Genomic DNA, 12,934 nt, shown 5'->3' on the forward strand with positions numbered 1-12,934 from the left:
AGATAAAACATCTATCTTACTTATTGCTGAACCAACCTGTATGTATTTAGCTTTTAAAATCATTCTTCATAAATCAGTCCTTGCCCCCTTTTGCCATTTTTATTCCTCTTCTCGGAACACCCTTCAGTTTGTCGGTGTCTTTTGGGAAATGTGGTGTCCAGAAGTGAACAGACTATTCCAGAGGTCATTGCCCAAGAGCCAGATAATGAGGGACTGCTACTTCTCCTGTTCAGACCATTTTCACTTGCAGGTGGCTTTATCCATCAGAGCTTTCTGGCCTATTTTCTCCCACTGAATATCTGTATTTAAGGTTATTTTTTCCCAGGTATTTTACTCTGCATTTTTCCATGATGAATCTCATTTTGTTATTTTCAGCTCAGGTTTCTAATCTCTTTGTATCATTTATCTGTCTCAGCTGGTGTTTAGAACTCCTCCCAATAGAATAGCATCTGATTACTCTTTCTTCCAGATTATTAATGAAGGTGTTAAATAAGGCCTTTCCTACCACCTGTCCCTCAATAGCTCACTAGCAACTCCCACCAAGTAGATACATTGCAGTTATAATCACTATTTGTTTATGGTTGTTTTAATGAGTATTCATTCCGCATAGAAGAGCTTTTGTCCAAGACAATTTGAAGTCTTTATTTAGACTTTTTGTCTTGCATCTTCATGCCCTCTCCTGCTACACCCTCCACTGTCCCATTGGTATGTAAGCTACACCTATTTATACCAATTTGCAACTGTTTACCAATATATAACTGACGACACCATTGACCATCTGTGAATTTGACCCATTGTCTGTGCCCTAGATACTCTCTGCCCCCACATTATAGCCATATAACTTGTTTTAGACCATGTCTGGGCTTGGTTGCTTATAACTAGATATTAATGCAGATTATTTTAATCCTTATGGGATTCACTGACCCTCCAGACCTCACTATAAACATTGCTCAGAAAATATCACAAAAATACCACTGCTGTTATTGCCAGTGGTGTGAGTATTTAGGAAAATCAGAGACCCAGTTGCTGGCAGTATAATAAACAATACATAGGTATACTGGCATCTTAGTACCAATCTTTTAAAAGTGGAACAAAAAGGAACCAGGGAATTATAGACAAGTCAGCCCAACTTTGATACTGAAAAGATACTTGAACCAATTTTTGATCAATCAATTTGTAAGCACCTAGAGGACAACAGGTTTATAAGGAATCACCAGCATGGATTTGTCAAGAACTAATCATGCCAAACTAACCTAATTTTCTTCTTTGACAAGGTTACTGGCCTAGTGGATGGAGGGCGGGGGGCAGCAGTAGACATGAGATATCTTGATTTTAGTAAGGCTTTTGACAGAGTCCGAGATGACATTCTCATAAGCAAACTAGGGATATATGGTTTAGAAAAATTATTATAAGGTGGGTGCACAACTGCTTGAAAGACCATACTCAAAGAATAGTTATCAGTGGTTTGCTGTCCAACTGCCACGGCCTATCTACTGGGGGCCTGCAGGGGTCTGCCCTGGGACTAGCATTAGTCAATATTTTTATTAATGACTTGTATAATGGAATGGAGAGTGTGCTTATAAAATCTGTAGATGACACCAAGCTGGGTGGGATTGCTAGCACTTTGGAGAGCAGAATTAGAATTTAAAAGGACCTTGACAAATTGGAGAATTGGTCTAAATTCAACAAGATGAAACTCAGTAACGACTGAGTGAAAAGTACTTCAGTTAGGAAGGAGAAATGAGGGGCACAGCTACAACATGGGGAACAACTGACGAGGCGGTGCTACTTCTGGAAAAGGATCCGGGATTTATAGTGGATCACAAATTGAATGTGAGACAACAGTGTGATGCAGTTACAAAAAAAGAAAGAAAAAAAAAAAGCGCTAGCATTATTTTGGAGGGTATCAAAAGAAGAGTCTTATGGAAGACGTGGAAAGTATTCTAACTGGCAGTGATGAGACCTTAACTGGAGTACCGTGTCCAGTACATTAAGAAAGATGTGGACAAATTGGAGAAAGTCCAGAGGAGAATAACAAAAATGACAAAAAGTTTAGAAAACCTGACCTATGAGGAAAGGTTAAAAAAACTGGCCATGTTTAGTCCTGAAAAAAGACCTGAAAACAGGCTTCAAATATGTTAAGGGCTCTTATAAAGAGGACGGTGATCAGTTGTTCTCCATGTCCCCTGAAGGAAGAACAAAAAATAATGGGCTTAATCTGCAGCAAGGGAGATTTAGGTTAGATATTAGGAAAAACTTTCTAAGGGTAGTTAAGCTCTGGAATGGGCTTCCAAGGGAGGTTGTGGAATGCCCGTCATGGGAGATTTTGAAGAACAGACTAGACAAACACCTGTCAGGGATGGTTTCGGTTTACTTGGTTCTGACTCAGCACTGGGGGCTGGACTTGAGGAATTTCTCCAAGTCCCTTCCAGACCAACATTTCTATGATTCCGTACTAATGGCATACACTGGTACACATTATTGCTCCTCGAACGGTTCCCCACTATATTAGCTATAGGATTAACATTCAGCTCTTATGCACAGCACACAAAGTTGTGTAGTGCAAAGATGCAGCTGTCTGTCATGCTGTTTGAATCATCCTAGGGCAGTGAACTTTGGACACTGGGTGTGTGCAGCCACAAGCAGTAAGCACATCACTTATACAGCAAGTCACTGACATTTCAATATTTCTCTGTCAGCTCATTGATCACATGGGATTAGGAGCAGGAAGAGGGCGAGAGTGGGGTTATCTGGGCACAACAAAACTGATCTGGTTTTAAAGCAAGGGGTTGTACAATGGCACATGGTCTTGATTAGGGGCTGGGTGCACCAGTCCCTTTGGGCCTGATGGGTTGACTTTGGGGTGTTTAGGCACATTCACTATTTGCTTATTTATAGCATCCATGCAAATGAGCACTATGGAAGATTAAATGGAAATATATATACATACTTTATAATTACACTTGATCCATGCCATACTGGGGGAATGTCCTGCTGTCCACCATTATGTACTGGTTCATACAGTGTGCAGTACATTATTGCCTAAGGTCATCAATAATAATAATTTGTTGCCATGCTGTTTGTCTTAGATCAGCAGCTGAATCACCTCCAATTTAAAATTACAGAGTGACTGGAAATCTTTGAAGAAATATGGCCTCCAATGTTTGATTTTTTTTTTTTTTCAGTTTACATGCTGGTCTTGTACACTGTTGTAGTGTTCTAAAAACATAAGATTCCAAAGTGATAGGCATTGTTTCCTGCGGTGCACGCTGTGCTTGAGGTGTTGTGACATTGCACAGATATCTACTCGCAGGGGTATACAAAAGCATGGAAGCCTGTTTTCTATTCATGACTCTGCCTCGGGTTCCCCATCTGTAAAAAGGGGGTTTGTTGACCCACCATGTCAAGTGCTTTGAGATCCTTGAATGAAAGATATAAAAGTGCCAAGTACTATTATTTATCATTACTTGTTTGATGAGGTGTGTTTCTGTGTGATACCTATTATGGGGACATCAGACTTGGTTCCTTGCTCCAGTATTGGTATTATTGGCTTGAGCAATATGTGTTGATGTGATATTTTCAGACTTGGATCATGTTGCTGTAATGATCTCTGATGGTACCGTGCAATTAAGACCCAGCCCTGCTTCTATACCGAAAGATAATTAGTAACTTGTTTAATAGCCTAATAAAGTATATTGCCCAACACTGATCCTAGGGCTGACACATCACGCACACTTTTAGGGACTGGATATACCATGATTAGAGCTGAGTGAATAACTGATTTTTCCTTTTGGTGAGTACCTGGATCTAGCATGGTAGAATACAAAAGAAAGCTATGCAGAAAATGTAATAACAGCAATTCTTGGCATTTCTATAGTGCCTTCCACCTGAGGATCTCAAAGTACCTCACAAGCATGAATGCATTAAGCCTCATAACACTCCTGGGAAGTAGGGAAGTATTATGAGATATATTTTACAGATGGGAAATGAAATACAAAGAGGTTTAGTGACCTGTCTAAAGTCACCCAGAGGGACTGTGGTAGAGCTAAGAATAGAACCTAGATCTCCTGACCCTTGTCTATTACATGTAATTACTATTGTTTATCATGAATATAAAGCTGCAGATATGCACAACACTGTACAGTAGCCTGTAAAGACCACACAGATAACAGGACTCTGCCCCTAAATATTTTTGGGTGGGCCTGTGAAACAATATATTGCTCTCCACAAACTCCAAGCATGATCACACCACTATAGACAAGGCTGGACTGAGAATTTTGGGGAGGGTCAATGAAGTGATCCTTTGGGTTACTGAAAAATGAAATGTCTCCTTTTACATTAAAAAGGGGGCAAGGACAGCTTCCCCTTGCTCCTTCCAGGTCTCCTGCCGCAGGGTATAAGGAGCTTAGCTACTTGTGCTGGAACCTCTGTGCTGTTTCCAATATTTAATTTTTTTTCTTGGTCTGGTTCCCCAAATAAGCTCAGGTATGGGAGCTACTGGGACCATTGGAGGAGGTGTTGGGATGTGTGAGACTTTACAAGCACTGACATATTCATCATCACAACCTCCTCCATCCCCTATGAGGAAGAGAGATAAATATTATTCTTCCCATTTTACAGACGGGGAACTGAGGCAGAGAGGTTACATGACTTGACTAAGAGCCACAGAAGGAATCAGAATCAGAGCAGGGTTTAGAATGCAAGAGCCTTACACAGAAATGCTAAACCATAGCAATGGGTTTACACTTTCCTGTCTATCTGTATGAGGGAAAGGGCAGCAAACAAAAACCAAAAAACCAGACAGACCCAAGATAGCTTTGTCACTTCCAAGTTCCAAATACTGAGGAAAGGAAGAGTAAAACCATTGACCTTGTGATTCCCAAAGGTCAGGGCTACCCATAGAATATACAGTTTAAAGGCACAAGCAAAACCAAATAAGACAAGACACAGCTTATCCAGATTTGGGTGTGTCCATTGTACTGTAGCTTGAATACTTGAGTGGGTGTGTATTTCAAATGGAAAAGTTTTCCAAATAGCTTCATAAACAATATATAGTGATTTGTACTTATGACCAGTTTCCTCCATGCCACTTGCAGCAGTCTCCTCTGGCTAGTCATCCATTAGTAATAGACCTTCTTTCTTTAGGGTACACTTCATACAGTTTTAGGGGTGGGGCACAATGGACAGTGTAACCCTATGATTCACATTTAACCTTTGTGTCCTATTGTCTGAAACAAAATGCATTCACACTTGGGTATAATTTTGCCACAGGATTATTCTTATCCATATACAACTTCCCTTAGACTGTGTCAAGCATACAGCTGCTTTAACATGGCCTTTTTTAGGAAAAGACCTGGGATGGTCATGATGGTGAAAAGGGCCAAAGTCATATTTGTAAAGTACTGTGCATATAAACCCAATCAAAAAAAGAATTTTGATTCTTTTACCAGGTAGAGAGACCTCATCGTTCCGGAAGGAGCTGAAGTGCTCGGGAATGATCGGTATATAGCAGAGTAGTGCTAGAAATCATCCCATACTGAAATCTTGGATCTGAACATCCCTCAGCTATAAAGGAGCTCAGTTCTGAAGCCAAATTTCATAGCTGGCCTATAATTCTATAACCGACTGAAGCAAAACCCCACACCAAATACCCCTGAATTTTGGGCAAATTCAAATCCAGATGTGAAGGTTGTGGCATCAGCCCATCTCTAATTAAAACAACCAGATTGAAACCAACACAATGCCATGCAAAAGAGCACCCTCGTCTTACTCTGCTGCTTTGAAACGTGGGCACATTTTCACTCACATAGCAGAGTTTTACAGATTTCATCCAGCTACACTTTTGGACTCATATGGAAATCAGGTGACAAGATAAAATTGCAAACAATGAAATTACGCAAACCGTAATAAAACTAGGTTTATAAAAGTGTACTTTTGCTGACTTAGACTCATCCCTAGGACGGCAGGTTCCCAAGGCAAATGTTACATAGTCAAACTGTTCAAGAATGTTAAAAATGTCAATGACTTTGGTGGGGTTTTTTGATTGCTGTTTTTTTCACCAGCTTATGGAGTGGTAATTTTTTTCCCCAAAAATTCAAAACATGGGCAAAATATGTTGATCGGGTCTATTCTATAGTATTTTTAAAATTTTTTGCAAAAATCAAGAGCCGGCAGGGATAAAGATTCAAAGCTGAGACTTCTCCATTCTGACCGACCCTGCAGAAGCAAATACATCAGTTTGGTGAGTTCCCATTGCAGAAAGTTGTGAAGCCAGATGTATTAGTAAGAAAAAAGGATACTCAGTAAGCAAAAGAAGCAGGAATCGGTCACAATTACCATACCAAGCACTAACACATTTCCTTGCCAACCTGTGGAAAGCTCTATCAATCTAGAATTGGATTCTTTGTCTTGCTAAATCAGTCATCCTGTACTCTTACAACAAAAAGCTGATCAGCTGTCTATGCTGTTGTCACAGATCCATAGGATCAGTGCTATACCCCAGCTTCTAAACAGTCTCTTGGAACAACTCCTTTAGTGTGGCAGATCCCCAAGGGGTCTCAACCATCCTTCTGGGTAGGGCACACCCTGCCTCCTAGACTGAGTGGGCTTCAGCACTCCTGCTTCACACTCAGCAAGTCCAACTGAGATAGGTTCCTAATGGTGACTTGGACAGTCTTCAGGGACTAATGCACCCTGGGTATTTGCAGTGACACCCAAGTAGTGTTTTCAAAACAGAGTAGGATTTATTAGTCAACTGGACCACAGCATTGAAAGTCCTTATGGTAGCCTTATAGAGACATAAAGCTTAAAGCATAGACCATTATGGTCAAGCCACAGTTCATCAGCTAAACTGTAGTGAGTTCCATTTTCAGGCTCTGTCTCTCTGATTTCATTAATCCCAGGGGAGAGCTACATGGTTCTTCCAGAGCCCACACTTATTGCCCAATCTCACACCTCTCAGTCCTTTGTTTTCCAGCTGGAGTCTCTGCTCAGCTTCCCTGCTGAGAGTGTCAATCCACGCGTCATTGGAGCTTGCATTGTCTCTCTGGACACCCTGCTAATCAGATCAGTTTCAAGCAGTTCCTTAATGACTCTGTTCATTTCATCAAGACACGGAGACTCTTGGGGCAGGTCTACACTAAAAACATTGCTATTGAATGCATCTGATGAAGTGAGCTGTAGCTCACGAAAGCTTATGCTCAAATAAATTTGTTAGTCTCTAAGGTGCCACAAGTCCTCCTTTTTTTTGTGAATACAGACTAACACAGTTGCTACTCTGAAACTAAAAACTTTGTGTCTGTGTAGCACTTAAGAAAAGATGCTCCTGTGCAGATGGGAGAGAGCTCTCCTGCCTGCATAGATAATCCACCTCCACGAGAGATGGTAGCTATGTTAGGGGGAGAAGCTCTCCTGCCAACATAGTGCTGTCTATATGGGGGGTTAAGGTCAGTATGATGCAGCTGAGTGATGTAGTTATTCTGACAAAGGTCTGTAGTATAGCCCTGCCCTTAGTCTGCCCTGAGAATAAACTTAGTTCTTTTTCCCTCAATGGGTAGCAATGCAGAGTCTGACAATCCCTGGTACCATGCTGTGTGCCCCCCATCCCAGGCAAGCCCTATATAGGCTTCAGCTGTCCCAGCTCTTTGGGCTGTAGAACCTTGGTAGGTTCCAATAACCCACTCCAACTACCTTGAAATGCTTTGCTCCTGCCAACAGCCCCAGAAATCCTCCCTCTGTGATGCATTTCTCCCAACTGCCCTGGATTCTCCTCTGTTGGCCACCCATCGCCTCCCCGAGCAGGGAGAAAAGAGCAGCTGTAGAATTACCATCAATAGACTCACCAAACTTCCCTCTGCTGACCCACCAATGCTCAGCTGATTCACAACAAAACTATAGATCAGTTCTTCCCAGCCAATTGGCTGTGACCCTCAAGTGGGCCATAAGAGCTCACCCACTGGGTCAGACTGCACCAACTAAGAGCTGCACTGTACTATCCTGACAGAGGAAGAGGAGAAGCCACCTCAACATACAACACTAGCCATTCCTCCAAATACTGCCTCTCCCACCCAAAAAAGCAAACAGTTTCTGCACCCAGCACTAAACATCCAAAACAATTCTGATGCCTTTGACAGGCATAAATCAGTCCTTGCTTAGGTAATACAATATTGCAGTAGCCTTCTACAGTATTAGGTGTGCTGTCTGTATGGACACTATTCAGTGGTTGAAGGCACCTAGCATATGCTGTCGTCTTTGATTCTGGAAGGACTGATTTTTCCAGACATAAAATAGTGGAAGGCAAAGGTAAAGCATTTTGGATTAAGAATAGGCATCAAACTGTTGAGACATTAGCACGTATTTTTTAGAATTCTTTTTGTACCAGAGAAGTACAGGCAAAGGTGAAGGAAAGTGTAAGTCCTCTACTTAGCAGGGAAGAAAAGCTAATAGCAGATGACATCAAGAAGCATTAAGTGTTTAATGCCTGTTTTGCTTCAGTCTACGCTAAAAAAGTTAATTGTGAACCAGATACCTAACACACAATATTAACAACCAGGGGGAAAGAATGCAAACCAAAATAGGGAAAGACTAGGTTAAAGAATATTTAGATAAATTAAATGTATTCAAGTCACCAGGGCCTGATGAAGTTCAGCTTAGTGTACGTAAGGAACTAGTTGGAACAATCTCGGAGCTGTTAGCTATGACTTTTGAGAACTCATGGAGAATTGGTATGGTCCCGGAGGACTGGAGAAGGGCAAACATAGTTCCTATCTTTGAAAAGTGGAAGAAAGAGGACCCAGGGAGCAACAGGCCAGTCAGTCTAATTTCCAAATCTGGAAAGATACTGGAACAAATCATTAAACAATTTGTAAGCACCTAGCGGATAATAGGGTTACAAATAATAGCCAGCATGGATTTGTCAAGAACAAATCATGCCAAACAAACCTAATTTCCTTCTTTGACAGTATTACTGGCCTCGTAGAGGGTAGGGGAAAGCTGTAGACATGATATATCTTGGTTTTAGTAAGGGTTTTGATAGAGGCCCCCATGACATTCTCATATGCAAACTAAGGAGATGTGGTTTAGAGGAAATTACCATAAGGCGTGTGCAAAACTGGTTGAAAAACTGTATTCAAAGAGTAGTTATCAGGGATTTGCTGTCAAACTAGGAGAAAGAATCTAGTGGGTTCCCCCAGGCATCTGTCCTGGATCAGATACTAGTAAATATTTTCATTAATGACTTGGATAATGGAATGAAGAGAAATCTTATACAATTTGCAGATGACTCCAACCTGGGAGTGGTTGTAAACCCTTTGGAGGATAGGATTAGAATTCAAAAGGACCTTGACAAATTAGAGAATTGGTCTGAAATCAACAAGATGAAGATTAATAAAGCCACTTGCAAAGTACAACAAAAGGTTATGTATCAAATAAAATCATAATACGATATCTAGAGACTAAACTTAACAGGTTAGCCTCCTATCTAAAGAAGTTTATCTCACCCCAAATGACCTTTGCAGCATTTCAACCAGGGCAGCTTGTGATCCCATTTGTAAGTGTACTGCCCGATTACTTCCTAGGTGCAGGATAAAGTGGTGTCTTCCTGCCTTCTGCTCATTTCCCCCAGAGTTCATTGTTTGTACCCAGAATCAAATAACCCCCTGCAGCCTATTCTCTGGTGTACTGCCTCCCTGTTGATTTCACATCCCCCTGTTGACTTTGAATGTAAACTGAGCTTCCAGCTTGGCTTAATGGTGAAATCTTAGCGGATCTTAAACATAAAAAAGAAGCTTACAAGAAGTGGAAGGTTGGACATATGACCAGGGAAGAGTATAAAAATATTGCTCGGGCATGTAGGAATGTTATCAGGAGGGCCAAATCGCACCTGGAGCTGCAGCTAGCCAGAGATGTCAAGAGTAACAAGAAGGGTTTCTTCAGGTATGTTGGCAACACGAAGAAAGCCAAGGAATGTGTGGGCCCCTTACTGAATGAGGGAGGCAAACTAGTGACAGAGGATGTGGAAAAAGCTAATGTACTCAATGCTTTTTTTGCCTCTGTTTTCACTAACAAGGTCAGCTCCCAGACTGCTACGCTGGGCATCACAAAATGGGGAAGAGATGGCCAGCCCTCTGTGGAGATAGAGGTGGTTAGGGACTTTTTAGAAAAGCTGGACGTGCACAAGTCCATGGGGCCGGACGAGTTGCATCCGAGAGTGCTGAAGGAACTGGCGGCTGTGATTGCAGAGCCATTGGCCATTATCTTTGAAAACTCGTGGCGAACCGGGGAAGTCCCGGATGACTGGAAAAAGGCTAATGTAGTGCCAATCTTTAAAAAAGGGAAGAAGGAGGATCCTGGGAACTACAGGCCAGTCAGCCTCACTTCAGTCCCTGGAAAAATCATGGAGCAGGTCCTCAAAGAATCAATCCTGAAGCACTTACATGAGAGGAAAGTGATCAGGAACAGCCAGCATGGATTCACCAAGGGAAGGTCATGCCTGACTAATCTAATCGCCTTCTATGATGAGATTACTGGTTCTGTGGATGAAGGGAAAGCAGTGGATGTATTGTTTCTTGACTTTAGCAAAGCTTTTGACACGGTCTCCCACAGTATTCTTGTCAGCAAGTTAAGGAAGTATGGGCTGGATGAATGCACTACAAGGTGGGTAGAAAGCTGGCTAGATTGTCGGGCTCAACGGGTAGTGATCAATGGCTCCATGTCTAGTTGGCAGCCGGTATCAAGTGGTGTGCCCCAAGGGTCGGTCCTGGGGCCGGTTTTGTTCAATATCTTCATAAATGATCTGGAGGATGGTGTGGATTGCACTCTCAGCAAATTTGTGGATGATACTAAACTGGGAGGAGTGGTAGATACGCTGGAGGGGAGGGATAGGATACAGAAGGACCTAGACAAATTGGAGGATTGGGCCAAAAGAAATCTGATGAGGTTCAATAAGGATAAGTGCAGGGTCCTGCACTTAGGACGGAAGAACCCAATGCACAGCTACAGACTAGGGACCGAATGTCTAGGCAGCAGTTCTGCGGAAAAGGACCTAGGGGTGACAGTGGACGAGAAGCTGGATATGAGTCAGCAGTGTGCCCTTGTTGCCAAGAAGGCCAATGGCATTTTGGGATGTATAAGTAGGGGCATAGCGAGCAGATCGAGGGACGTGATCGTTCCCCTCTATTCGACATTGGTGAGGCCTCATCTGGAGTACTGTGTCCAGTTTTGGGCCCCACACTTCAAGAAGGATGTGGATAAATTGGAGAGAGTCCAGCGAAGGGCAACAAAAATGATTAGGGGTCTGGAACATATGAGTTATGAGGAGAGGCTGAGGGAGCTGGGATTGTTTAGCCTGCAGAAGAGAAGAATGAGGGGGGATTTGATAGCTGTTTTCAACTACCTGAAAGGGGGTTCCAAAGAGGATGGCTCTAGACTGTTCTCAATGGTATCAGATGACAGAACGAGGAGTAATGGTCTCAAGTTACAGTGGGGGAGGTTTAGATTGGATATTAGGAAAAACTTTTTCACTAAGAGGGTGGTGAAACACTGGAATGCGTTACCTAGGGAGGTGGTAGAATCTCCTTCCTTAGAGGTTTTTAAGGTCAGGCTTGACAAAGCCCTGGCTGGGATGATTTAACTGGGAATTGGTCCTGCTTTGAGCAGGGGGTTGGACTAGATGACCTTCTGGGGTCCCTTCCAACCCTTATATTCTATGATTCTATGATTCTATGATTCCATTGTGTTGGCTTACAACACTTAGTTTAAATGTCAACAGAGACAAGTGAATACGCATCTTTTGGCAGGAAACCTGTTTGTCAGCTATGCCCTGAAACAGACTTTAGGAACATATTTTCCCTATAGATACATAACTCCTTACCTTTTACAACAATATTAATGACCAGTGTGACCCTGGCTTTCATTTAAGATTTCTCGTGATATATGTTGGTGAACTAGAATGTACATACCAGGACCAGGATAGTTTTTGTAATCCCCTTGCCAGTTGGCATTGGGAGATTCTTAGCTGATCATGCATCCTATGGTTGCAGAGGGGGCTAGTGAAGTGCACTGCCAAGTGTACATGCTACTTCTTTGATTAGGAGCAGCACACACTGCTGACAGCAGAAAATATGCTAGCTGGCTGACCAGACGAGCACCCGCTTAGAGAGCAAAGCACATTGGGAGCGGGGCATGGTGCATAGATGACCATGCTGCCCATGCATTTCCTCCCAATTCTGGCAAGCACTCAGGGAGAAATCCTGTCGTGTGGCTGGCGAAAGAAAAGAGGATCCTTACACCTTCCTTTCTCCTTCAGAGTGAGAGCCAAACATGAGATGATTCCTAGACCAGTTCAGGGCAGAGCTTTTCTGATACACAATGATTTGTAGACTATTAACCCTTTCTGAAGCCCCAGATAATGCAAAGCATACAAACTTGATTCTCTATCTCCTTGGTAGAGAGTACAATATAGCTATGCATTTTGAACAGGTTTAAGTTCATTCATTATTTTTCCAATAATTAAAAATGCTAATAGTTTTGCAAAAAGAGAAAATTGGTTGGGGCAAATGGCGCCATATTGGACAGGCATGATGGAACATCAGCTACCTTAGTGTACTGAATTATCTAGATCGCCATGTATACATAGAGTAAATTCAATAAATAAATTAGCCCTAGATATAGTATATTACTTCATTTCCATTTAATCTGTACCTTTCTTACACAGTAACCCAGTCTGATTGCTATGTGAGCCTATGGCTACCGACTGCTTCAGTCAAAAAGGCCCGGACCAAAACTGTCAAGAACTCCAAAAACCCAGTGTGGAATGAAACCTTCCACTTCAGGATTCAGAGTCAGGTCAAGGTAAGACACCGTGAGCTCCTTGTTGTCAGGGGCTAGTAGATCTCTAGTCCTGCCAACCAAACTCCTCAAATGACCCTTGCACCCT

General features: G+C 42.3%; 1 protein-coding gene across 1 annotated transcript in view; it reads left to right on the forward strand.

Moving 5' to 3' along the window:
- LOC125638717 (cytosolic phospholipase A2 epsilon-like) overlaps nt 1-12,934 on the forward strand; it is a 53,459-nt gene that overhangs the window by 11,304 nt on the left and 29,221 nt on the right. Inside the window, exon 5 of the mRNA XM_048854799.2 lies at nt 12,713-12,849. Coding sequence (XP_048710756.1) covers nt 12,713-12,849 — 137 coding nt within the window. The remainder of the gene's footprint in view (nt 1-12,712; nt 12,850-12,934) is intronic.

The sequence above is a fragment of the Caretta caretta genome, chromosome 6 (genome assembly GCF_965140235.1).
Source record: "Caretta caretta isolate rCarCar2 chromosome 6, rCarCar1.hap1, whole genome shotgun sequence".
Lineage (NCBI taxonomy): Eukaryota > Metazoa > Chordata > Testudines > Cheloniidae > Caretta > Caretta caretta.